The following is a 27,788-nucleotide window of genomic DNA, read 5'->3' on the forward strand; positions in this document are numbered from 1 at the left end:
AGGTAAGTTTGGTATGTATATTCGAAGCCATGCTGTTTTTATTGTAATTATTTGTATGGTTTTAATAGATGAGAGAGAGAGTTTTAGTTCTATCAATGTTTAAGTGTTTTTTAATTATTGTTTTTTCTATGTTTTAACAGTTCTTCATTTTATCTGTAAGCCACCTTGAGTCCTGTCAGGGAAAAATATAGGGTATAAATAAATATATAATAAGAATAAGATTTTTCTGCCTATACGGTATACAGCTTTCCTTCAGTTAGTGTCTTGGCTTCGAACAAACGATCTATTCATGCATGGATGGAAGTGTCATTGATGCAGGGTTCTGGTCCCTTAGCTAATGGTTCAAGTCCAGAATATGGGATTGATAATAGGGAAGCTTCTATGTGGCCTCCCTGGCTTTCCTGGTCTCCTCCTACCCCCCTCTCTCTCTTGCTGCAGCAGGGGTGGCCGTGGTGACGGAGGCTGGTGAGTGCTAGGCTGGGGGGGGGGGCAGCTCTGCTGTTCTGTCTGCTCAGCTGCGGAGACTTCCAGATCTCTGAGCTCTACTGGATTGCTGCCAGCTGTTTCCAGTCCTGGTGGGGCTGAGATTGTTGGGGAAGGGGGTTGGGGGCTCTGCACAGCCCTTGTGACTTTCGCCTTGGGTGCTGCCTGCTTGCAGCGGTGTTGGCCTTGTTGGAGGGGTGGGGACCGGCCCGAGGACCCTGTTGATGTTGGCCAACAGGAGTCCTACTGAAAGCAATTTGAAACAGGAGTTGGTTGCTCATTGTGTGTACACTCATCTCACTTTCACTTCTGATAAACTGGTTCTGCAGTTTTTTGGGTTATTTTCAAAATCTTCCAAACCTGTTTGATTGAGGCTACTGCAGGGGAAAATAACTATGCATGCACACCATAAAGAGTGCAAATCTTTTAACTTATTTTCAGTTCTCTTAAAGACTATTGTCTTTCTCCAGTCATTCATTACTAGAGACTGGAGAATCTAGCACTCATTGCAATGGCAAAGTAGATTTTCTCCTTCTTTGCCTCACTTTTCTGTGACTTTTCCTCCAAAGGCCTTGTCCATGTATTTGGGTGGAGCACCTGCAGGTCCAGCAGGAACTGGGAAGACTGAAACAACTAAAGATCTTGCCAAAGCGTTGGGCTTGCTTTGTGTAGTAACTAATTGTGGAGAAGGCATGGATTTCAAGGTAAGAATATCACCTCTGCATTCCTGTACTGCTCTCTTTTTAATGACAGAAAACCACTTCCATGCCCTCCAACTGCCATGATTTGGCTGGGACAATCATGGAAACACATGAGCAATCACGGATTTCTAACTTCACCCTGGATTGCTTTTGACTCTACACTTTTCTATCTCTAGAATCACTTGACTACCTTTTTATATCTCTAGGGTCACTTTTCTATTTCTATGAACCCTAAGAGTCTACAGAGTCCACAGTGAAAAATAAAACCGGCAATATCCTTGGGGTGGGAGAGGGAAGTCCCCCCAGTGCGGCTACCAAGCGCCCACAGGGAGAAGAGAGTTCCCCCCCAGCTCAGGCTACTTGTGCTTTGAGCCTAGCGGCTGCAAAGCAACCACCTTCCACCTCCAGCCACTCAAGGACAAAGTGTGCTCTGTGTCCTTGCTTGTCTGGGTGAGTCCCTCTCCAAAAGCCATCATGGCAGTGGCGGTTGCTTTGGGACAGGGAAGGGACTTTCATGACCAATGGCTGCCATTCAGTTTTAATATTTCATCTTTTGCATTCTAGGCAGTGGGTAAGATTTTCTCCGGTCTTGCCCAATGTGGCGCGTGGGGTTGCTTCGATGAATTTAATCGGATTGATGCCTCCGTGCTTTCAGTCATCTCTTCACAGATTCAAACTATCAGAAATGCTCTGATGAACCAGCTGAAAACATTTCAGGTAAAGAGGAGGCAGGGAAGATGATTTTGTGCATAAAGGGTTGGATTAGTTTTCAGGTGCACTAATATGTACATGCATGTAAGTTTGGGAAATGACGATCCTTTAGTGGATCCATTTCTTTCTCTTTCGTATCTGTCTGAACTTCACTTAGGCTTATGTTTCAGTTTGAAGGGCAAGAAATTTCTCTGGATCCGCGAATGGGCATTTTCATCACCATGAATCCTGGCTACGCAGGCCGTACTGAGCTCCCTGAATCCGTTAAGGCTCTTTTCAGACCTGTAGTAGTAATTGTGCCAGATCTCCAACAAATCTGTGAAATCATGCTGTTTTCTGAAGGTTTTCTTTTGGCAAAGGTAGGTCAGTGCCTTCACAAAGAGCTGGTTCATTCATAATGCTTATTACATATCTGTAGTGTTTTGTGAATGTTGTTAGCCACTTTGAGGGCTAGTCAAAACTGGGAATATATTATATTATATTATATATATATATATATATATATATATATTGCAAGTTTCACTTAAGATGTTTAATCTATAGTGGTGCATTCACACGTGTGACTCATGTTCATATATGAATAAAGTGACATGGGGAGCTTCAGGGCTTTTTTTATTTAAAAAAACCAACATTTATATGTTCATGCTGCATTTTGTCTGCAAGACCCTGGCCAAGAAGATGACAGTGCTCTACAAACTAGCAAGGGAACAACTTTCAAAACAGCATCACTATGATTTTGGGCTTCGGGCTCTGAAGTCAGTACTGGTGATGGCAGGGGAATTGAAGAGAGGCTCACCGGATCTAAATGAGGTAAGCATATCCTAATCCATTATCCTGGCATCCTGGAAAATAGAGAATCTGGGGGCTCATTCACATGACCCCATGACTGTGGGCTAGTCCCTATTAGTGGGGTGGAAGACCTGAAAAAAAATTCACATCTGGCAATCAATGTGCCATTTGGGTTCCCGATAGTACATAGGTAAAGGTAAAGGGTAAAGGGACCCCTGACCATTAGGTCCAGTCATGACTGACTCTGGGGTTGCGGCGCTCATCTCACTTTATTAGCTGAGGGAGCCACCTTACAGCTTCCGGGTCATGTGGCCAGCATGACTAAGCCGCTTCTGGCGAAACCATTAAGCATGGAAACGGCGTTTACCTTCCCGTCAGAGCGGTACCTATTTATCTACTTGCACTTTGACGTGCTTTTGAACTGCTAGGTTGGCAGGAGCAGGGCCGGAGCAATGGGAGCTCACCCCATTGCGGGCCTTCGAACCGCCAACCTTCTGATCAGCAAGTCCTAGGCTCTGTGGTTTAACCCACAGCGCCACCCGCATCCCAAAAACCTACTCTTACCTGTAATCAATAAAGTTGTGGCCTAATTCAACTCAATACCAATCTCCTGTGTTCATTTCCTCGGTCTCCTCTGTGCTGGCTGTGGATATTATGCATCTGGGGCAGCAAAAGTAGCCTGGTGCAAGTGCTTGGCCACAAACTGTTGGCCTTTTATTTATTTAGGCAATTTCTAACACACTTTGTGAAATACCATCTCAGTGCAAGGTGTAATTTCAAATAAATCATAATATATATTAAAACAATAATGTATCATAAAAACAAATATGTGCTACAATATAGCAATAAAATAATAATAAAAACCCCAGATAGTCAGGCAAGGGTACAAACCCACAAATGAAGCAATTCAGCCACAGTCCTGGATGAATAAAATAGTTTTAAACTGGCACTTAAAAGCCATCAAAGTCAGTGCTAGTGTGAAGGGAGGGCATTCGACATTCAACAGGCATATATCAAGAATGCCCTCTGCTAGGTTGCTGCAGAGTGAATACTTGGCAGAAAGACTGGGAATGATATACATGGGAGAAGCTCCTAAGCTGTATAGGGCTTTGTAAGGGTGGTTGGAGGATGTGTGGCGGCTAACAGATTGAGGTTGAATCCTGACAAGACAGAAGTACTGCCCTACGTTCCACAGGGCAGGTGCAACTATTGGGAAGGCCCTCTGCCTGGTTCTCTGTAACCTCACTCCTCAAAGCGAGGGAAGCACCAGAAGGCCCTTGGAGGTGGATCTCAGTGTCCAGGCTGAACAATGGTGATGGAGATCTTCCTTCAGGTATATAGGGCCAATGCCGTTTAGGATCTTAAAGTTCAGCACCAACACTTTGAATTGTGCTAGGAAACATACTGGAACCAGTGTAGATCCTTTAGGACTGGTTTTATATGGTCCTGGCGGCCACTCCCAGTCACCCTTCTCGTTGCCGCATTCTGGATTAGTTGTAGTTTCTGAGTCACCTTCAAAAGTAGCCCCATGTAGAGTGCATTGCAGTAGTCCAAGTGGGAGATAACTAGAGCATGCACCACTCTGGCAAGACAGTCTCCAGGCAAGTAGGGTCTCAGCCTGCTTACCAGATGAGGCTGGTAGACAGCTGCCCTGGACACAGAATTGACCTGTGTCTCCATGGATAGCTGTGAGTTCAAAATGATTCCCAGGCTATGCACCTGGTCCTTCAGGGGCACAGTTACTCCATTCAAGACCAGGGAGCCCCCTATATTCACCCGCCCCCTGTCCCTCCAAAAAAGTACTTCTGTTTTGTTTCAACCTCAAACCTTTAACTGTTATGTGGTGAAAGGCAGCAGCTATTTGAGGGAGCTGCTAAATTGGGGGCGGGGGTGCTCAATAAAACCTATATTGTTCACTAAACATGTTAACTGTTTTTTGCAACCACCATTGCCCTAGGATGTGGTCCTGATGAGAGCTCTGCGAGACATGAATCTCCCAAAATTTGTTTTTGAAGATGTTCCTCTTTTTCTTGGCCTCATCTCTGACCTGTTTCCTGGACTTGATTGCCCTCGAGTACGCTACCCTAATTTTAATGATGCTGTTGAGCAAGTGTTGGCTGAAGGAGGCTACGTTGTCCTACCAATTCAGGTATGAAAAAGAAACTCAGAAAAATGGAAAGTATCATAAATGCCAGGCCACATTTTGGGGAGCCTGTATAAAAGGCATCCTTAAAGCCTGGCTCTACTGCAGTAAGGTCTTCCATACAGTCCATAAGTAGCAATAATAATCCTTTTTGGTGGCGGAAGACACTTCTTTCCATCATCTATTCAGATTATGATGACTCGGGATTTTCTTTTATTTCTATTACTTTCAACCAGGGTATTTGGGTTATTTCTTTGGGCTTAAATTCCCCTAAAATTTTGTTGATTTATACTATTAGAAAAAAGGCTAATAGTGAGTTTAGCTGATTTATGCTCTATTTTAATGGTTTTTTATCAGGTGGATAAAGTTGTCCAAATGTATGAAACTATGTTGACTCGTCATACTACAATGGTGGTTGGGCCGACAGGAGGCGGCAAGTCTGTGGTTATCAATACCTTGTGCCAGGCTCAGACAAAGTGAGTACAGATTATGAATACAGGTAGATAACTTGGTAAGACTTGTTGCTAACCCTTCAAAAGAGCAAGAGGATGAGAATACACTTCCTCGCTTCCTCCACTTTCATGGGCATAGCCAGGGGGTGAGAAAGGCAGCTTCGCCTCCCTAAATCAAGTAAATAAATACTGTAAAAATACTCAACCAGAAAGTAGAAATAATCAAGATATTTGAAATTGAAATACTTTCTGAGGTCAGTCACTTGGATGATGTTGTGGCGCATTCCAGTGACGCAATTGGCAATCCCATTGAGCAATAGGTGTGGCTTCCGTGAACTGACCAATTGTGTCAATTGCTGAGGGAAAACAGTGAGGAGGGCTACTGCATTTAAGCTCTGCTTATGAGCTTTCCAGAGATATCTGGTAGCCACTGTAGAAAGCAGGATCAAGCTTTGATTTACTTTGATCTGATTCAGCAGGGCTCTTCTTCATGTTTTTGTTGAGTACAAATTCTGAAGTGTTTGTATACAGGAGTTGCTTTGGCATGTTCTACTGCAATGTGTTACTATTTTTCTTCCTAACTGCACCTCTGATGTCCATTTAGGCTGTCATTGGTGACCAAACTTTACACACTGAACCCCAAAGCCATGAGTGTTATTGAGCTTTACGGAATCCTAGACCCCACCACACGAGACTGGACTGATGGAGTTTTGTCCAACATCTTTAGGGAAATCAATAAACCCACAGATAAAAAAGAGAGAAGGTAATTTCTTAAGGGTTAGACCAATATTTGTATTTGTGTTTAAACTGCATTATTAAGTTTTGTAACCAAGCAAACATATGAGAAAAATGACACATTATAGATAAATTACAAGAGAATTAATGCAAGGTCAAGAGTACATTGTAATGTTATCATCAGGACAACAACAGAGAAGGGAAAACTAAAGAGAATCAGATTCAAAGAAGAAATGAAGATAATACAATCATCTTTTGGGGGGAAATAGATAACATGGGATCATTGTGGGGTCATTAATAAAGTACTTGGCTGGATACCTATATCAAAAGAGCAGAGCTAAACATACTCTCCAGCAAGTGAGAGCCCCCAGCAGAGTTTTAAAAAACAGAATCATGCATCACCCAGAAGTGTGAGGAATATAGGCAGTTAGACCTTTTAAATATCCTGTTCTAGTCACTTAACACTGCTTCCCACACCATTAATAAGTTTGAGTACTTTACTTAACTCGTAAGATATGATTCATGCATTATTCCATACAGCTGCAAGAAAAACGCAGGTAGTATTCTGTATTTTGGGTTTATAAAATACAGAAACATATTTCTGAGCACACAAACAACTTCAGATAGGCACGTCCTATCTTGGTGAGTTCACAAGGTGAAAGAGAATGAGCAAAGGAGGAAGCTCAACTTCCTTCCAGGTGAGGGGCATGGCCTAGCTGAGTCTAGGAATGCAATTCTATTACCTTAACCACTTCATGCAAGCCCTATTCTTGCTAGCTATATTTGACTGCAATTTCCCACATAGCCAAAATCAGTTATTCACAAATCAGCATGAGTTTGAGGTAGAATAAAATTGTTTTCCTTGTCAGAAGTGAATGCAATAATATGATATCATATTTCTCCAAATTTGTCTGGCTCTTTTGCTTTTCTCAATGTTTCATTTTATGTGCTCATTTTCCCATCAAAGCAATTGATCAGCTTTTTGGTATACTTTCCAGTATTTTGTTAAATTTAATCTAGCAACCATCAGTAAGATTATCAGCTTTTTAAACATAATTTTTCCTATCCAGTACTTTTCAACCAAGGCTCCGTGGAATCTTTGGGTTGAGTGAGCTTTCCGTCAGGGGTTCTATGAAATTTTGGTTAAATTATTTGTTTTCATGTTTTGTTTTGTTTAATGCTTCTTTGGGGGGAGGGAGAGAGTTGGACTTCACAGGATATTGTGCCATTACTGGAATTACGTATTTAGTAGGGGGAAAGGATTGCAAACCTCTGGGTTAGACATTACACTTGCGGGTCCTTAATAGTTTCAGATTTGTTTTGCTGTAATTTTCCGTCATTTTCCCAATAACCTTCCTGCAATCCAGTGAAAGTACACCGATCAAAATGAATTAGAATAGAAGTGCTTTGGGGATGAGTCATTATATAAGTGCCTTTCTTTAATCTTTGTATACAGGTACATTTTATTTGATGGAGATGTGGATGCCCTCTGGGTAGAAAACATGAATTCTGTGATGGATGATAACAAGTTGTTGACTTTGGCAAATGGGGAACGAATCAGACTCCAAGCCCATTGTGCCCTTTTATTTGAGGTAAGGAAGTCACTTCTGAAGTTTTGAAACAACAGATACTGATGGCCAGACATTTCATTAAATATAACAGCTCAAGTGACCCGTTATCCATCCATTTTGGTCTTGGGAGGTGGTGGTGTTTCTCCATTTTTATCGTATTTATTTATTTTACTGTTTTCTTACTCTTGCATTCAGCTTTTCTTCTGAATTGCACAGAGTGGGTTACATATGGGTCCAGGCAGTCTTATATCCAAGTTCATTAGGGCCAAACTTGCTTCACTTCAGAAACAGAATGCATCATGCCAGCCTTCAGTGCTTCCATTTTGTGGTGGAGGTTCTCCAGGCAGCAGGCTACTCCTCCAATCAGTTTCCAGTAAATGTGCTTCCTTCCTAGGTTGGAGACTTACAGTATGCTTCACCTGCAACGGTATCACGCTGTGGGATGGTCTTTGTGGACCCCAAGAACTTGAGATACAAACCTTATTGGGAGAAATGGACAAACCAAAGAAGCAAGGTAGAAAATATCTCCTTAGACTGAACTTGGAAGCATTTGTTGTAAATCACCAGGTTACTGGTTCTCCAATATATCCAGACAAGCTAATTTTTATGTGAGGTTTCCAGACAAACTGAGTTCTCTGGTTGGGGTGCAGGATTTGGGAGGGTGTCCCAGGGGGCACAGGATATATCAGATACCCTCTGGAGATGGAGTTCCAGCACTGGAGAGGAAAAACCTAAGTTGGATTCTCCCCTCCTTGCTGCTGCTGAATCCTCTGATACACAGGCCTAGCCACTGCTGGTGCTCTGATGTTGGTAGAGCTCAAAGGAGATATAATTATAAATAATAAGAATAGATCACAGGGTGGTTTGCAATATAAAAACACAAACATACATAACTTAAGGTAAAGGTAAAGGGACCCCTGACTATTAGGTCCAGTCGTGACCGACTCTGGGGTTGCGGCGCTCATCTCACTTTATTGGCCGAGGGAGCCGGCGTACAGCTTCCAGGTCATGTGGCCAGCATGACTAAGCCGCTTCTGAGCAGCGCACAGAAACACCGTTTACCTTCCTGTCAGAGCGGTACCTATTTATCTACTTGCCCTTTGACGTGCTTTCGAACTGCTAGGTTGGCAGGAGCTGGGCCTGAGAAACGGGAGCTCACCCCGTCACAGGGATTTGAACCATTGGCCTTCTGACTGGCAAGTCCTAGGTTTAACCCACAATGCCACCTGCGTCCCTTATACATAACATAGTAACAAACAAAAACAGTACCCTGCACTACACAGTTTAAAAGGGCACAGATGACTTAATTAGCCAGGGAGAAGAGGAATGTTTCTGCTTGGTGCCTAAAGATATGCAATGAAGGTGCTAGGTGAGCCTCACTGGGGCGAGCATTCCACAAGTGTGGAGCCACTGCAGAAAAGGCCCGTTCTCATGTTGCCACCTTCCAGACCTCTTGTAGAGGAGACACAGGGTCTCTGGGTCAGGGTTTGGGTCAGATATGCCCAGGGAGGACCAAGAAACAGCTGGGATCTAAACAACCCACAGCCATCCCAGTCCCCTGACATGCTCCCATACCAGGAAAAGAATTACACACCTGGGTGTGTATTATTCTCCGGTCAGTGAGAGGAAGACATCTAGACATGGGTTGTCTCCATAACTACTTAGGACAGGCAGGGTCACATGATACAGCTCTGAGAAGGATCCAGCCCAGTTCATTTCCTATCTTGCCTTGGTCACAGCAGCTGTACTTGTTTCTCTGCATTTCTCACTCTGCAATTTTTTACTGATTTTTCTCTCCCAGCTCGATCACTCTTTCTCCTTCTTCTCTTTGAAAAACAACAAAAGCACTCACTTTTCCCTCACAGGTTTCCTTCCCCTCTCCTTGCAACCTTGAATAAGGAATGACTAAGCCTCCATGGCCTTGAGCAACATTATTAGTTTCTGGATATGTGTAAATATGGCATTTTGGACTGCTTTTTCCTTAGGATGCTAAGACTGTTCTTACTCATGTCAATCAATATTATTGCATTTGATTATCCTTGTAATAGATGTGGAAGTCTTTTTTGAGGTAGTGCATTGAGGAAGTCTTTGCTGTTCTACTGTTCTCTTCTCTGCTCCTACAGTTGTGCTTCTGATGATATCCTGTGTTGGTCTCATCACAAAAGGGACTGGAATTAGGGTCGGACTGGTTGCATATCATATTCCTTGACTCTGTGAACATTTCCTGCTTTTGGACACTAGATGGTGTTGGGGCCTACCTAACAGACTGGTCCCATCTAAAAGATGTTTTTATTGAACAACAACAGGGGTCAGCAAACTTTTTCAGCAGGGGGCCGGTCCACTGTCCCTCAGACCTTGTGGGGGGCCGGACTAGATTTTGAAAAAAATAATGAATTCCTATGCCCCACAAATAACCCAGAGATGCATTTTAAATAAAAGCACACATTCTACTCATGTAGATTCCCGGACACACTGATTCCTGGACTGTTCGTGGGCCGGATCAAGAAGGCGATAGGGCCGGATCCGGCCCCTGGGCCTTAGTTTGCATACCCATGGACAACAATGTTCCTTTCTGATAGCAGAATTGAAGAAACTGCCTTTCCAGCTGTGCTATTGGAACATTTAGATAGGTTGACAGAACCTATCTACAGAGGTTCTGAGAGGCTGACAGAAAAGTGGAAATCTCCCACATGAAGAGCTTCCTTCCAGTAATTCACTGGAGCACCTTTCAAAATCTTTTTTTTTTTTTAAAAATCTCATTACTTCAGACAGTTTAGAGGAACTCACAATGTGATGGGAAGTCATGCCTTATTAGCAACTTCCAACAACAAAGAAATGGGGCAGGGAAATCCACAATTTGGGGAATTTCATTAGGTGCCATGAGGGCCTGGTGGCAAATTCCAGATAGATTGTTAAGATTTGGTTGGAAATCCAGTCCTGTCTCCTCCACAGAATTTGGGCTTTCCTGCTCCTACTTCTGGCTCACAAGAGTGTTGTGCCTTCCCTTCCACGAATGAGATCTTGTTATTTAGAAGAGGTTGATCCACAATCCCAAAAGGGGAAGAGTGTATCCCTCTGTACAGAAAGATACAAATAAAATGGATACATTAGAATTACTTTATTTTGATTTTGTTCCTCAGCAAGAAAAACAACTGTTGGATAGATTATATGCCAAATATGTACCCTACCTGATTGAAATGATCGTAGAAGGAATTGTTGATGGACGGCAGGGGGAGAAATTAAAGACCATTCTTCCACAGACAGATCTCAATATGGTAAGAAATACTGGCTTTGTAAATTAATATAAACATTTACAATGGAGGATCTTCAAGCAGTGAACAGTGCAATAAACTTTTCAAACTTCAGGCATATGTCTAAGGAGAATTTAGTAGGACTACCCTTTCCGCCCCCTTTTCTGGACTAGAGTAAGATTTAGAGAGATTTATATAGACTGAATTTGAAATTTTACGGAAGATTCCAAGACATGGTCTGAAATAGAAAAGTTCTCCTTCAGGGTTTGGTCAACAATGAGAAATAGCCCAGCTCCATTTATGACATTTGCTCGGAGCATCACAGTTTACTGCACTTAAATATTAGGGCTCTTGACTAATTAAATAAATATTAGTTGTCTAATCAAATGAGTTTTAATTGAATACCTAATAAATTAAATGTGCACAAATGTGCATTGGACTAAAACAATAGTTTTTGAACAAAAATGTATAAGGGGTAAGATTTTTTTTATGTATAAGACTGTTTACGTCTTATAATCAGGGTGATGTGCATCAGCATAGAAACCTTTAAAAGCAGTGCAAACCACTCAATAAGAAACTGGCTACTCAATGAAGTTTTAAACAACTGTATCAGCCTATTGGCATTAAAGACTTCAAGAGCTGATTGAAAGTCAAAAGCAAGGATACCTGCTGAATCTCTCCTCAAAGAATTTTCTGTAGCATGGGACCAGCATCATTAAATGCCTGATTTCTTGTTGAGGCCATTGTGGCCTCTGTGATACTGGGCACAACCAACAGTGCTCCTCTGGATAATCTCAGTGATCAGGGCATGAGCCAGCGTGCTATAGTGGCCAGAGTGTCCCTGCTCAGCCATGAAGCTCGCTGACTCTCATCCTAATGAACAGAACCATGTATGCCACTTTGAGCTCCTTAGAGAAAAAAGTGGGTTATAAATGCAATAAATAAAAATAAAATTATTTAAAAATAAATAAAAAATACTTCAAAAAATCTCAATGATCAGGTTTAGACAGTCCTTAGGGATCTTGGTCTCAAGCTGTAAGATCAGCTTGCAAGATCAATGCAAGATTTCTACTGAATTACGTCCACCTGCTTGTGCAAAAGGAACTCCAGTTGCACAATGGTACTTGTGGCTGGAGTGGGTAGAAACCCCATGGAGGTACTCCATCGCATCATTGGATTTCATATACTGTATTTTAGGTGGTGCATATTGCAGCAGTTGCCATTTTAGAATAGTCATTCCTTTTTATGTGAGAAGAAAGGGCAATTCCTCTTCTAAGAGGTACCTGTCATCTGCAAATTTTTAAAGAAGTATTTACATTTTAAAAAGCAATATTTTGTTGATTAATTGGGGGTTGCCTTTGCAGTTGATTAAAACGATTTCTAAATAAATTAACTACACCAATTAATTGTTGAATGTTGCACACATGTGCACACTAACTTTCATTGTATTAGTGTTACATTTAATTCTTGAAACCTGCCAAATTTCCTTAGACTTTGTAGGGAGCCTTTCTCCACCAATTTCTTCACTGATCTCCAAATCATAACACTCTGGAAGAGTGGTCATTGCATTATCTTCTCTGCCATGCTACACTTTCGAACAGAGCTGGCCTAGCAATTAGGCAGCAGAAGTGCTCCCAGGTGGTCCCACCACCATTGATGCCAATTTTGGGCAAGATTGTGTCCATTTTGTGTGAGATCTCACAAATTTTGGGTGAGATTTTCCAGAAAATTGGTTCAATCATGCCCCAAATTGGCACCAATGGCAGTACCACTTCTCCACCAATGTCAGATGTGGCAGGATGTGTAGTGGCAGCAGAACAGACCGTGGTGGCAGGAGCAGATAGCTGGTGGCAGGAGTGGCTGTGCAAAGTTGCACTTTTCATTTTGCTTCAGGCGGTAAAGCAGGACGCGTTGCCCTTGTTTGCAAGCTGCTTCCTACATTGAAGAAAATCTTTTGCTGGTCTGCTCATAGAACGTAATAATGAAACATGTCCTTGCTCATCTCTCTTATTCAGACCCAGATTTGTTTTTAGTGCTGCTCTCAACTTGGCCCCCTTTAAAGACAGTTTATAGCAGTGTGTTGCAGGGGAGGGGAGAGGCGCCAAAAGATTTTCACCAATATAGTTTTTCTTGCTTTGTGATTTCATATGGCAGGTGACACAGTTGACCAAGATGCTGGATGCTCTCCTTGAGCAAGAATATGATGACCCTGATGTGCTCGAGTGCTACTTCCTTGAAGCTTTATATTCTTCTTTAGGAGCCTGCCTCCTTGAAGCTGGAAGATCAAAATTTGATGACTTTATCAAACGTCTCTCCTCTATGTCAACTGTTAATGATGAGATGACTCTAGCTAAACCAGGGGAGTTGCCAGGTAGGATATAATCAGTCTTGTATGACATGGTTTGTTCCTGAAAGGAATTCCTAGGTACTGCAGCTTCACTTGCCTTCTGCAGTTCAGCAGGTATCCCACAATGAAGATTTTCCTGCTCCTGCTCCCAAGCTGCTATTAGCACAACTGAGGGGAACATACAGGCACCTGTATTTCGCCTAATAGCAGCCTCTGAGAGATGAATCAGATTTGAGGAATGACATCAATCCACCTGACCCATGAGGGCATAGGTGGCAACCATCCAAGGCTTACAGATAGTTCTACTCTATGAGCTAAGAGCTCAGCCTTCCAGGGCCCACCAAGCAGCATAGCAGCAAAGCACGCCTATTAGCATATATCAAAGCAAGTGCATAGATAAACACATGTAAATTCATCCTTGCAACAGCTAGCAATTAGTTTTGGGTTTATACTGACTAGTCTCACCTTTGGTTCAACACAGGTGTACACATCCTTTACAGTGGCTGAATAGGGCTTTGCTGCAAGCCAAGTGAAAAACTCTGAAGCCCATGCCTTTTCTGTTTAGCCCAGTGCCACTGAGGGAGTTTCACCTTGGTAATTTTTACCTTCCTTGAACTATGCTACGCAGCATAGAGACGGGACTTGGGGGGCTGCTGAGTAAGGACTTCTTTGAAGTAAATAAGAAATGTTAATAGATTTTTCAGGCAATTGTTGTTTCTGCTTGATTACTTACTGAAACTGAGTTTTCTTCAATGGAAACTTCATGATCTACACTGAGTCACATGGCACTGTCTATGGAGCAAGTAGGAAAAAGAACCTGTCTCAGGATAACCCTATAATAATAAGAAAAAGATTTGTTGCACTTACTATGATATCTTCTCCTCAGTGGATTAAGGTTATGTCCTACCCTTGGAACCACAGGCAGGTGCAGTCAGTTCCCAAGGGAGGAAGTAGAGTCCCTGAACCATAAGGACATGCTGCCTGAAACAGGTCCTTTACAACAGTAATATTGAGAGCATAAAATTCATACTAAGGCCAAGGTATACACATACATTATCTGCCAGTCTTTTGGGCCTAATTCTAGTGCTTTCTGATAATGTGGACAAAGTGTTCAGCATGTTGTTTCTTGGCATACTATACTGGATGTCTCATTTGCAACATACCTCCAGTAATCATGAATGACTAATCTCTGACCATAAGTATGGTCTAAAGCTATCATAATTGATTTATCTTCAGGCCAGCTTCCAACTTTATATGACTTTCACTTTGAGGGACTGATGAAAAAGTGGGTGCCTTGGAGCAAATTGGTCCCTGAGTATATCCACTCACCCGAAGTGAAATTTATCGATATTCTGGGTAAGTGTGACTAAAGCTTTGCATAATTTAGTGGGAGTAATTAATGTCACAAGTTAATCAATTACAGCTTGCAAACCTATTTATGCCTTGTCGAGTACATGAGAGGCATCTTTACATGGCTCATCTTCATTGATCATCCCTGGGAGGCAGGATCACATGACAACATCTTGTAGCTCTAAGCTGGCTCAGGAGGCTCCACCCCAGTTACTGCCTTGCCTTGCCCAAGTTCAGAGCAGATTCCTTTACTTAGTGTTTCCACCACCAGTTTCTTCGTATCTGTAGGTTTCTTGCTACCTGTTTTTCCTTAGAGTCCCTTCTCACATTCTGGTGTCCCTCCATCATCATCACCATCATCATCACCAACCTGTCTTTAGTCTGTCACCTTCAGCCCTTCAATATAAGGATTGGTCATGTCCCATATCTGGATGTCTTCCTCCCACTGAACAGAACAAACACTGGTCACTTACCATGAAAGTTCCTCTGATTCAGAGAGTTATCCAGCTTATCCTCTTTAGGTAGCATACTACAAATGAGTACAGCTTGGTCTACCCAAATGACCATGGTTTGGCCACCATGTACTTTCATCCACTTCTGCTTGCCCTTCTCAGAGGAGGCTTCTGTTATTTTCTTTTAATGCTCCCCCCGCCTCAGATTTTGTTTACATGTGCTGTTCTCTGCTTGGCAGTGGAGCCTCCTGAGCCAGTCTAGGCCTACGAAACATCACTATATGAGACCTGATTTTCCTGGGCTATGGGTGGAGACAACCCATCTCTGGATATCTCCCTAAGACTGGGCAGTAAGAGGCCAATGCTCCATTCTAAAATAGTGTGTCTAGAAACATTTTTCTTTTATCCTCTAAGCTGCTAGAGGAACAAACAACCCCTGGATCAGACAATGGGTCTTGTGTCTCTAAATGAATTCTGTTACTGGAGTGATTGTGCATTGAGTATCTATGCAAATCCATCATTTTAAAGCTGCTTGGTTTCCTTTTGCTCTCTGTATTCCAAGTTAACATACACACTCTTTAGTTCCCACAGTGGACACAACCCGCACAAACTGGCTACTAGAAAAGATGGTAAAAATCAAACACCCCGTTGTTCTGGTTGGAGAATCTGGAACCTCAAAGACGGCAACAACACAGAACTTTCTTAAGAAACTAAATCAAGACACAAATGTAAGGGTCCAGATTTTATGTAATTAGCCCTATACCTTTACTCCACTTCCAGATAAGGAAAGAAGCTCATTCTCCTGTTGCAGAAAGGAGAGAAGGAGCAAAAAGCTGAGGGATGAGTATAGGGGACAGATCCTTTGCTACCCAGGTCCCCAGAGTCTCTGGTTTCATACATACCCCTTTTTGCCTATTTAAGTCATGTCCTATGAGTGTCTACTGAGAAACAACTAGTGTGTTCAGTGAGGTTTATTGCCCTCAGGTAAATGTGTATAAGTTTAAAGACTTAGTCTGCTCCAGCAATGACTATATGTTAGTATTTGATTAAACAGTATATCCACTTGGCCTGACATTTTAAGAGAGAGAATGTATCAAAGTCAATACGACGCTTTTAAAAGCAATTTTGAAACTTAGTTATTTATTCTGTAAATTGGTACAAATGTGATAATCTTCCACAAATCAAAGAACATTAGAATGATTCAGATTTTGGATTAATGTCCTTTGTTGTTTAGAACAAATTTTAGAGAATTTATGTAAATATAACAAATTAAATCTTATTTTAAAAAAATCCTCTTCTATAGCAGCAGCATGTTTCCCAAGTTTTCAAACATTACATTTATCTAATATGACTAATATAACTAAATTGCTTCATATATTCTTGATGTGTTATTTTTGGTAGTGTTATCTGTAGTGTGAACTTTCTAAACCATTTTATATTTTTCCAAAATCTACCTGATATCATTGCCCTTGAACTAGTCACCCTCTCTCATGCAAACTTACAAACTCACAAGGGTGCTGCAAGGATAAAATGGAAGGTGATAATGTATGCCACCCTGAAATCCTTGGAGGAAGGATAGGATAAACATGTAAATAAATAAAAGTAACTAATTTGGGACATTCTTATTACCATAATCTCCTATATCTTGTCTGTCCACAAAACTGTTCTTTTCGAGAACTGAGCGCTAACACATTTTTGCTGCCATCAATCAGAAACACTGAAATGCATCTGTAAATCACAATTCCCCAATAAGTGGAGAAATACTACTGGGATTGTGTCTACTACCTGAAATTAATATATTCTCTGTAATGATAGAGACACTCTGTTTTAATTTAACTATCACATATATAATCCCTTCTCAGCTTTTTAACTCTGCCTGCTGAGTAGGAAGTCCTTGGCATGAGCCTTCATTTCCTAATAACTCATTTTTAATCTTCCACTTCCAGGTGCTGCTTATCATTAACTTCTCCTCTCGCACTACCTCCATGGATATTCAAAGGAATATGGAAGCAAACGTGGAGAAACGGACCAAAGAGACCTATGGTCCCCCAATGGGAAAGCGCCTCATTGTCTTTATGGATGATATGAACATGCCCAGGGTAAGAATATACATACAAGTATGCAAGAGCGTCTCAAGACACATTCAAGCATTTTTAATGGAGCAAGAGTGGAGAATGCTTTGCATCCTTTGTTTCTGAAGAAACTTACATGTGTAAGAGGTGCTATTCTGGATCAGACCAAGGGTTCATTTAATCCAGGACCCTAACTGTAGTCAACTATATGCCAAGGGAAGCTCACAGACAGTGATATAATAGCAGTGCCCTGTGGTTTGCCCCCAGCTTCTAGCGATCAAAGAACACTGCCTCTATCACAAAAGGTTCCATTGGGCTAGTCATGGCTATTGGCATTGGAGTACTCACAATATAAATCATGCTCTGAGTAAACCCATTAAAGGATATGACTAATTTAGGTCCATTAGTCTTGATCTGAGTGGAATTTAGCTGGTTACAACTAAATATCCAGCATCTTTTCTGTTACTTACTGTGATTCAGCCTTCCTTTGCATGATGCTCTCCAGATGTTTTGGACTGCAGCTCCCATCAACTCCAGCCAACATGTCCAATGGTCAGAGATGATGGAAGTTATAATGCAGAACATCTGGAAGGTTGGTCTAATCCTTCTACAGAACCATCAAAGCTTGCAGCAAACAACTTGGGTGTAAGAGGAAGGTACTGTACCTTCTTGTTGCTGTCATTATTTATTTTCTGTCACCTGATAGAAAATGTACCTGGCACATTTGTAAAAGAGAGCCAATGCAACTTAGTGGTCAGATTGTCAGACTAGAACTTGAGCGACAGAGGTTCTGTTCTCTGGGTGACATTGGGTCTATCATTCTCTCATAGGAGAAAGGGAGGACAGGTGGAAAAAGCATGTATGTTGTCCTGAGCTTTTGGAGGTGGTGTGGGATATAAATGTAGTAGTAGTTATAATAAATATTGAATAATAATAGATCACTCTTCAAGGTTTACTAAGCAATTTATCAATTAAATTTGAAATAAAGAGAAAAGAAAAAAAATTTTTTTTTGGTCCAGTAGCACCTTAGAGACCAACATTAAGATCAAGGCATGCTTACTTCTCCAGGCATGTGAAAATTTTGTTGAATTTTTCACATATGAACATTTTTTCCTTATTGTGGACCTGTGTGGAAAGTAGCAATGTGGAAAAAATATAATTAGTTTGCATCTTAATGCGGATTTCCCAAATTCTACACTTTTCAAACCAATGCACAAATTGAAACAAGGCTTTCTTTTAAAATTCTCCCTTCTCCAAATTTTGCAAAGTAGTTCATAAGCCAAAGAATGCAAAAAAAACTGTATTACTGAATCAGCAAACAAAAATGTATTCTAGGCAAATTGTGTGCATAAATATGTATATTAGGAGACATTAACAAAAATATATTTTCACTTGCCATGGCATGGTTGGCATCCGTCTGTCTCCAGAAGTAATTGAAGAGTGTGCCATTGGGGGTAAAGTCAAACTGCTGGAGAGTTACAGCGCCTGCTGTGGCTGTAGAGACCAATATGAGAGAGACGTGTTTTATTGCAGCTGGGGAAGATGAAGGCATCTGGTTTCATTGTTACATATGCACCATGACATTTCCCCCCCTCTGCGCTCCTCCCAGCAGTCATTTCTCCTCTTCTCCTCTGGTCACTGCTGTGGATACTCAACCTGACTGTGTCTCCAGGCACTGCAGTTGTCTGCAAAGGATTCCCAAACAGTGGGGTTAAAGTTGCTGGCCTTCATACCACATTTGCAGACATCTTTATAACACAGGGTCGGTCTGCCAACAGGCCTGGTGCCTGAGGTCAGCTTCCTGTAATGCACATCCTTGTGGAACCTGCCTTGGGGCAAACTGAATTTAAGATTGGAAAACTTGAGTGAAATCAAAGCCATCAGATTCAGTCATCTGTCATTGACAGGAGATTTATAAATATTGTTGAGGGTAGTTGAAAAGAGGGGTATAACTCAAGCTGCTTGTTGGTAGCTCTTCTGTTTTTTGTTTAAGCATTTTAACTTTCTTGTTGTTCAAAGGTTGATGAATATGGGACCCAACAGCCTATTGCGCTGCTGAAGTTACTCTTAGAGAAAGGCGCCTTGTATGATCGTGGCAAGGAGATGAACTGCAAGTACCTCCGTGACCTTGGCTTCATTGCTGCCATGGGCAAAGCTGGGGGAGGCCGTAATGAAGTTGACCCACGATTCATTTCTCTCTTTAGTGCTTTCAACGTGCCATTTCCTTCAGAGTCGTCACTGCACTTGATATACGCCTCCATTTTAAAAGGCCATACTTCGGTAATCTGAATTATTTATGCAGAGAGATATTGATTAAATTATTGTTGAGAGACCTGTACAGAATTTCAATACTTGTCTAAGAATTGCCCTCAAACCTCCCCTGCCCAAGAGTAACGGACCACTGTCAAAAATTGTAGCCATCCTGCTGCTGTTTAATCTCTTAGTATAACCTTTGAAAATATCCCCACATTTTCTTCTGTGGTGTAACAGCAAATCTTATTGCATTTTCAATATGGCCACATTCCTAAATATATAAATTTAATAAATAATAAATAGTAATAACCCTTCAAGTAATGAAGGCTTAGTGAACTGAAATGCAGAGCTCCTTCTGAATCTTGTTCTGTAGTTCTTGTGAGCTAGCCAGTATGCTGCGGGATGTCATAGGAAAAAAAATCACATAAGGGCTGATAGGAATACTGGCCTGGAGCCGCCATCTGACCTCAGGGACTTCTCATCTGGCTTTCAGCATAAGCCTGGAGCTGAAGCCCACTAACCCTTTACTATACACTTCAGCACCATTCTCCAGTAGATACAGAGATACAGGTAAAGGATTCAGTGAAACCCTCCTTGCTAGAATGGACTGTAACAAATGGTCTGTGAGGGATCAAATATGTCAACTGCATATTCTTACTTCAATTGTGGGTGAGGTGCGTTGCAAGAGGCAGACTCTGCCAAACACACTTGGAATGAGGGGGTTCAGGCATTATGTGGAAATGAATCAGGGGGCAGAGCCAGTGCTGCTGGCTTTCCCCCCCAGCAATCTTGCTCAAGGCAAAATCTAATCCCATGTTAAAAAATAGACCCCAGTGTCAATTGCCAATGCTGGGTTTACCAAGCTGTGTTTTCAAGACGCCTTTTCCAAGAAGTCATTACTTTTGTCAGTCACGTATAGAGGTCATCAACAAACATGTATGCATGTGGGATGCAGGAAAGGTGCTCCTAACCTAAGTTGAAAGCATATTTTGTTTGTCGTTTGATGGAAAACATTGCAAGAAAAAGTAAGCTTTAAAGAAAAACCCTTCTCACAATTGTCTCTTGAAAACATCTCCCCCTATTTTATGTTTGCAGATTTTCAATGAACTTATAGCTGCAATTGCTGACAAGATGACAGCCTCTACACTGACACTTTATCAAATGATAGTCCGTGACTTACCTCCAACTCCTTCAAAATTCCATTACATTTTTAACCTGCGGGACTTGTCCAGAGTTTACAATGGACTTGTTCAAACAACACCAGAACGGTGAGTGAACAGGCACCTAGCTTTTCGCTGGAATTGTAACAATATTCAAATTGTTCATTCAGTTCAAGCATACCAATTCATAAAAAGTTACTCCAAATTGGAAGAAGTGGGATCAGATAAGTTACAAATTCTGCATTTGTGAAAGGCAGCCCACTAAGTCCCATGTTTTGTATTTGCTGATTTGACCCAGTTTTTGTTTTATTACAGGTTCCAGACAGTTGCACAGATGGTGAGAGTATGGCGGAATGAGTGCCTGCGGGTTTTCCATGACAGGCTGATTAATGAAGTTGACAAAGCTCTGGTGAGTTCTATCCTTTTTACTGCTGCTGACTTAATATCCATTTGGCTACTTTAAGACAGCTGTGTGCATCTCTGAAATAAAATCATCGGCTCAAGCAGTGCTCTGTATGATGCAGTTTTACTTGCATCCAGGGCTTTTTTCAGCTGGAACTCACAAGAACTCAGTTCTAGCACCTCTCAGGTTGGTTCTGGCACCTCTCAGGTGGGGACCATTGCCATTCTATGAGAACAAGGGTTCATGGTGACTTCTGGCACCTCTTTTTCTAGAAAAATAGCACTGCTTGCACCCCATGAATTTGTAAGAGGGTTGCTCCTACAAAAGACTGGCTTTCAGAACTGAGCTGCGATAACACAGAATGGACACTGCCATATGGGCAGGCAGGAGCTAGTGCCCCATGAACTGTTACTTCCACTGATACAGGAAGGTTTGTTTTTGGCTTCATGCTTGAACTGGGAGCCACAGCGGTCATTTCTAAATCCATATCAAACCTTAAAACAGCCTCTCAATCCCTCTGCTAATCCAGAGCCTCCAAAATAGTCACATTCCTAGCGTTTCCCTCACATTTCATACCATAAACACCAAGATGTTCAAAACCCCACAAAAGTAAACATTGTCACCCCATTGAAGGGGCATGTAAATTAAACCCCTGAACATAGTTGCTATATCTGCAGAACACACGTTAGTTGTAGAATCTCTCCCTTCTGCCACTCCTGCTGTTTCTGTCTCTCTCTCACAGACTCACAATGTGGAATGTTGCTTGCCATTAAGAATTTACAATCCATTGGCATCATCAGTACTCCGAGACTAAGCTCAGTGGTAAACTCATGCTTTTCATATGGAAGACTCCAGTTTCAGTCCCAGTCACCTTTATTTCAAAGGATTTCTGGTAGCAGAACTGGGAAAGACCTGTGCCTAAAGCCTTGGAGAGCAGTATTGAGTGAATGGCCTGATGAACTATAAAGCAATTTCCAATACACATATGTTCTGATTAGGTTCTTGCACAAAACATTCCTTGGGATGAATTCTGCAGACCTTTGTGGGTTGTTGTTTTTTAATTAATCAAGTTAGTGCATGAGTCCTTGTGAGGTGGAATGGAGAGGACTGGTCCTAAATAAAGAATTGAAGATGTCTTTCTTTCTTATATATTATAAGGTTGAAGGCCATATACAAGCCCTGGTGGAAAGCAACTTCAAAGACGACTTAGAGCATGTTATGAGAGACCCTATACTTTTTGGAGACTTTAGGATGGCCCTAAATGAAAGTGAGCCTCGTGTTTATGAAGATATTCAGGACTACGATGCTGCCAAAGCTCTCTTTCAGGTATAGAGACTAAACTGGTGTGTGTGTGTATTTATTTTCATTGTAGAAGGTTTGAAGATTTCATTATAGAAAAGGAGATTAAAAGACACATATATGGGATTCTTCCTGTATTTTTTGTGTATGTTACTTGGTTATAACAACTGGATATTTGTTATGTATGTATTAATTCACCTTTGGCATGTGAACAGTCACCTGTTGGGTGTGACTATTAGTGCACACCAAAAATAAGTAGCATTCTCTTTTGGCCAAGTGAGAAATTAAGACAACAATTCTATGTACACTTACCTGCGTGTAATCTCCATGGAACACACTGGAATTTATTTCTGAGTAAATGTGTACAGGGTTACATTGTAAAATTCTGATATTCCTTTCATTCAGTGTTTTCAGCATTTAATTATTTATTTAAAAATATTTGTATACCGCCAGAGCATTCAAATATATCAAAGCGGTTTGCAGCAATAAAGTCGTAAAACCTTACAGTAAATGCGTAAAAAGTTGAAAACAAACCCCAGTAAACCATTATGGAAGGATGTACTCTTTAACTGCTTGCATAGGCCTGGTAGAATAGAAGAGTTTTCAGCAGGCATGTAAAAGTTGGCACAGAAGGTTTTCTTCTGTTCTGAAGGGTAGGACCCAAACCAATGGATTCAAGTTACAAGCAATGAGATTCTGAGTAAAAATCAGGAAGAACTTTCTGACAGTAAGGGCTGTTTGACAGTGGAATGGTCTTCCTCGGGAGATTGTGGACTCTCCTTCCTTGAAAGTTTTAAAGCAGAGGTTGAATGTCCATCTGCCATGGATGTTGTAGTTGAGATTTTTGCATTGCAGGGGGTTGGACTAAATAACCCTTGGGGTCCCTTCCAACTCTACAAGTCTATGATTCTATGATAAGGTGCCTGCTAAATCTCTAGTGGCAGAGGGTTCCACAGGACTGGGCCAATGACACAAAATGCTCGATTTCCCACTGTTGTCAAACTAGCCTCAGCAACTCGGGGAACAATCAGCAACACTCCTGCCAATGATGTCTGTGATTAAGCAGGGATATCAGGATTCAGGTAATCCCAGTGTTGCTGTTGTTTAACACCCTGCTCTTTTGGTGTTGAAAGCCTTCCACAAGCTCACTCTTTTCGCCTTTCCCTTGCAGGAGATTCTTGAAGAGTACAATGAACTGAATACTAAAATGAACCTGGTGCTGTTTGACGATGCCCTGGAGCATTTGATTCGTGTTCATCGCATCATCAGGATGGACCGTGGTCACGCTTTACTTGTTGGAGTTGGTGGCTCAGGGAAGCAGTCCCTGGCAAGATTAGCGGCTTATACAGCAGGATGCGAGGTTAGTGGGTCATAAGTTTGCTTTTTTATTTTAGATGATCACCCTTCCCTGTCCTTGAAGGCTTGGATTGCATACTGGCTTTGAGTTGTACCCAATGCTAGTCCTACTCACAATAAACCCACTGAAGTTAATGTACACTACTAACTTAGATCCATTAATTTCTGTTCTGAGTAGAACTTAGTTGGATATAAGTACTGTAATTAATTTTAAAAGCCCTGGGGGGAAAGGCAAATTGTCAGCTACCAACTCGCCTAAATAAAATGGCCTTATATCACCCTGGGAGAGACAGAGTCAGGTTTTGTTTTACTTCTTAAATGAAGGAATTGCAGCTCAAGGGAATGTCCCTACCTGCACTTCACCAATCAGTGCTTCAGGTGAAAATAATACAACTAATTTCATACTTTACTTTTAGGTTTTTGAAATAGTTCTGAGCCGTGGTTATGGAGAAAACAATTTGCGGGAAGATCTTAAATCTTTGTATGTAAAACTTGGGATTGAGAATAAAATAATGATATTCCTATTTACTGATGCTCATGTGGCAGAGGAAGGGTTCTTGGAGCTCATCAACAACATGCTAACATCAGGTAACGGCATACCTATGGTGTGACCACACAGTGTACAGGGCTGGGCCACCCATGAGACAATGTGAGGCAACAGCCTTGGGTGGCAGGATTTGCAGGGGCATTGCCTGCTGCTGCCGCCGCCACAGCCACAGTGGCAGTGACAGCTGCAGATACTCCTTGGAGTCTGGAACTGTCACCTCTCCAGTAGACTCTTGGTGAATAGGAGGCACTGCTGGTCTCCTCCCACCCTTGTTTCCAATGCAGATCTTTATTCCCCCCCCCCCCCCGTTCCTGATGTAGATATTTATTCACCTCTTCTTTCCAGGGGGAGGAGCCATTTTGTGGCCACCTCACATTCCAAAATGTCTTGTGCTGACCCTGATGGTGCATCCACACTTGGAATAGTGTGTATAGTTCTGGTCACCTAACCTCAAAAGCTATTCTAGATTTGGAAAAGGTTCAGAAAAGGGCAACCCAAATGATCCTGGCAATCACAAGTGGATAGACTGATGTTGCATTCAGATCCTGCTTGCAGGCTTCCCACTGAAAGAACATGATTTTGTACCAAATGGGCTCTTGGTCTGCTCTCATGTTCTTTAAAATGCTGAGCCTTAATTCTCTACGATTCTTCATATTTTACAGAGTGGAGTTTGAGGGTGTGGGGGGCACTGTAGCCATCTGCCTCTGTGCAATGGTAGGAAATCCCACTTGGAAGAAGATGAATGTGCTTTGCATCACATAAAATAATCATGGTCATTATGCATAGTAATCTGAAGTTCATTGGGTGAGATAACCCAGACAGGAGATTACCAAGGGCAGTAGGGTGGGCGGGATGTTCACCATGGAGTGGTAGCTTCTTTTAACTTATCTTCATTTAATAGGAATGGTGCCAGCCCTATTCCCAGATGACGAAAGAGACAATATTTTAAATCAGATTACAAATGAAGCAATGAAAGCTGGAGCTGCCCCAGCCAAAGAAAGCGTCTGGCAGTACTTTGTAAACAAGAGTGCCAACAACCTCCATATTGTCCTTGGGATGTCCCCAGTTGGTGAAACACTGAGAACACGTTGCCGAAATTTTCCAGGTGTGTGTGTATGTATGTATACAGGCATCCCCTCTCTGCCCCTGGGATGCAGATAAATGAAACTGAAAAGTGGGTATTAGCTTAGTTTTCATAAGTGGAGAGCAATGGTTTTGAATCTCTGTTCTGTTGAACTTTGAAGTTATTATTACTATTTTTAAAAATTATTGGTCACTTTTCATCCCCAGGTAACGCAAAGTGGCTTACAATATAAAAACAAGCACATGCATTGAAACTGGCATGAAAGGGGGAGGGGGACAAATAGAAATCTAACAGATTTTTAAAAGGCAGGATTAAAACATTCCACTCACTTGAGCCCACTGATTATTAAGGACCAAAGGCCGGGCGAAAAATAAATGTTTTTGCCTGACACCTAAAGAAAGTAGATAAGAATCCCTGATAAGCAGATCCTCAGATCATGTTGGATTACAAAGCCCATCATCCTTGACCATTGGCCATGCTTGCTGGGGCTGATGGAAGTTGTAGTTCAGCAACATCTTGACCCAAGGTGGAGAGACGCTGCTACAGAGTGTGATTTTAGGGTTCACAAGGCAACACTGAAGCCTAAGAAGCCTGGCCAGTTTCTGTGTCTTAGAAAATTACCCAGGATCCTCTACAATATACAGTGTCATGTGGCAAGAACACAGAAATTCTTTGGAAGCCAAGGCAACACGAAAGGAATTCCTTGAAGGTAGAAAGTTTGAAAGCCCAAGGTATAGCAAGGTATCAAAGCTTTGAGTTCCACAGAAAACTTTTGCGGCAAGCCTATAAACCAGTGCATTTAATGGGCATCATTTAATTTGCCTGCATCTGGCTTGCCCCTGACACAGGGTGGTATTAAGGCAACAGTGATTTTGGCAAATGGTCCCCCCTTTTAGTATAGCTATGACACAGAGTAAAGATGTAAGAGGGAGAAGAACTGGGGGAGGGTGTTGTAAACAAAAATTGCCCTTTTCCCTTACGGGGTATCCAAGAGCCCATATAGAGTCCTTACGTAGGTTCCCTATTGGTAGGAGAAAATAACAGAGGCCAACCAGAGACTATTGAGAAGCCTGATCTTTATTGATCTGTTGCAACAGGGTGCTCCCCTCACATGCAGGAAAGGAGGAGGAACCCAGAACAATGGCGCGCAAGGCCTTATAAAGACTTTTGAAATTGCCACCCTGTAGATCAAGACCACCCCCAGAAACATCATACATATATCACAGAAGGGGTGTAACCTAAGACCACCCCCAGATACATCATACCTACATCACAGAAAAGGCGGTCTAAAACAGAAATTTGAATGTTGTTTTTCTCCTGTCGTAATTTATCTCCTGTCTGGCAGGTTACTTGATTGGATACCCTGCTTACTTGATTGGATTGCCTGAGGAACCTGGCCAGTCTTTTGTACTGATAAATACTTAGTTCCTGGGCCACGTCACAGGCTCACACCCTATTCATATCTTAAATATGCCCTTAAGACAGGATTTGTGAGGAAAGAGACAATGGGGAGGTTTACCACTTTGACCTTGCAGAAAAATAATTTGCTCAGTTTGGGAATCAAAATGGTTTCAGGTCGGTCTTCCTGTGCTGATCTATGTACGTGCTTGGTTGATACACTTATGAACATTACCATATATCCAAGACCTCAAAATTCCTATCACAAGGGAAAAGATCAACTTGCTGCCCTGTGTCACTAGTATCAACCTTGTTATTTCTCTTCAAAGGTCTTGTCAATAACACTGGGATCGACTGGTTCTTGCCCTGGCCGCCTCAGGCTCTGGATGCTGTTGCTAAGTTCTTTTTGGGTATGTAAACATTTTTGAAGCAAGAGGCTAATGGGCTGGTAATTGAAGGAAACATATTCTTCCCTGTGCCTTACTGTGCCTTACTGTGCCCCCTTCCTTTACTGTTTTCCTATTCCTTGTTTAACTTATGACCTGCCATACCTCTTCTTATCTCTTCCCCCAGTGCTGTTACCTATGGAGGAAAGAAGCAAATACCCTTCCCTTCGTTTTCCTCTGTGAGGCCAAAAGCAGCTTGGGGTGGAGAGGCACTTGATTTTGGAGGTGGAAAACTGGAAGAGAATAAAGGGTTAAGTCACCTTATCTTCCACCCATGCCCCACTAGCCTCCATCAATCTTCTATTGGAGATTGCAGCCTGAGAAACTAATTAAAGAAAAAAGAAAGCACTGGAGTGGAGGGAACTACTCATGATTAATTGTGTGGGTTCATCTTAAGTGAAATGCACCTTTGATATGACAGAGACTAGTATTTCTTAATTTCTTTGAGCCAGAAAGACCAATAACAACTTGTGTGTCTCTCTACTGCGTTTGTGTGTGGCAACACTGACCTCCAGCATCTGCTCTGTCCACCTTCTGTACTTTGTGGATAACCATGTTTTTTCTCTCTTTCCCAGGGAACAATCCACTGATCCCATCTGAAAAAACTGAGGCAGTCATTGAACACAGTGTCATGGTCCACGGTTCAGTGGGGCTCTACAGCAAAAGATTTCAGCAGAAACTCAGACGGAGCAACTACGTCACCCCCAAAAATTATCTTGATTTCATCAACACCTACTGCAAACTGCTGGATGAAAAGAATCAGTTCATTTGGGGTAACATCTGTG

At 41.9% G+C, this 27,788-nt stretch overlaps 1 protein-coding gene across 1 annotated transcript in view; it reads left to right on the forward strand.

Moving 5' to 3' along the window:
• DNAH10 (dynein axonemal heavy chain 10) overlaps positions 1-27,788 on the forward strand; it is a 103,080-nt gene that overhangs the window by 46,434 nt on the left and 28,858 nt on the right. The window contains exons 33-55 of the mRNA XM_083418919.1: positions 1,053-1,187; positions 1,749-1,901; positions 2,066-2,254; positions 2,559-2,705; positions 4,642-4,833; positions 5,185-5,303; positions 5,884-6,042; positions 7,471-7,606; positions 7,980-8,099; positions 10,726-10,860; positions 12,991-13,207; positions 14,420-14,539; positions 15,568-15,713; positions 16,932-17,084; positions 19,077-19,337; positions 20,406-20,578; positions 20,786-20,879; positions 22,032-22,199; positions 23,344-23,532; positions 23,945-24,116; positions 24,977-25,180; positions 26,887-26,967; positions 27,579-27,776. Of these exons, the coding sequence (XP_083275045.1) occupies positions 1,053-1,187; positions 1,749-1,901; positions 2,066-2,254; positions 2,559-2,705; positions 4,642-4,833; positions 5,185-5,303; positions 5,884-6,042; positions 7,471-7,606; positions 7,980-8,099; positions 10,726-10,860; positions 12,991-13,207; positions 14,420-14,539; positions 15,568-15,713; positions 16,932-17,084; positions 19,077-19,337; positions 20,406-20,578; positions 20,786-20,879; positions 22,032-22,199; positions 23,344-23,532; positions 23,945-24,116; positions 24,977-25,180; positions 26,887-26,967; positions 27,579-27,776 (3,661 nt within the window). The remainder of the gene's footprint in view (positions 1-1,052; positions 1,188-1,748; positions 1,902-2,065; positions 2,255-2,558; positions 2,706-4,641; positions 4,834-5,184; positions 5,304-5,883; positions 6,043-7,470; positions 7,607-7,979; positions 8,100-10,725; positions 10,861-12,990; positions 13,208-14,419; positions 14,540-15,567; positions 15,714-16,931; positions 17,085-19,076; positions 19,338-20,405; positions 20,579-20,785; positions 20,880-22,031; positions 22,200-23,343; positions 23,533-23,944; positions 24,117-24,976; positions 25,181-26,886; positions 26,968-27,578; positions 27,777-27,788) is intronic.

The sequence above is a fragment of the Podarcis tiliguerta genome (assembly GCF_965153285.1).
Source record: "Podarcis tiliguerta genome assembly, chromosome: 16".
Taxonomy (NCBI): domain Eukaryota; kingdom Metazoa; phylum Chordata; class Lepidosauria; order Squamata; family Lacertidae; genus Podarcis; species Podarcis tiliguerta.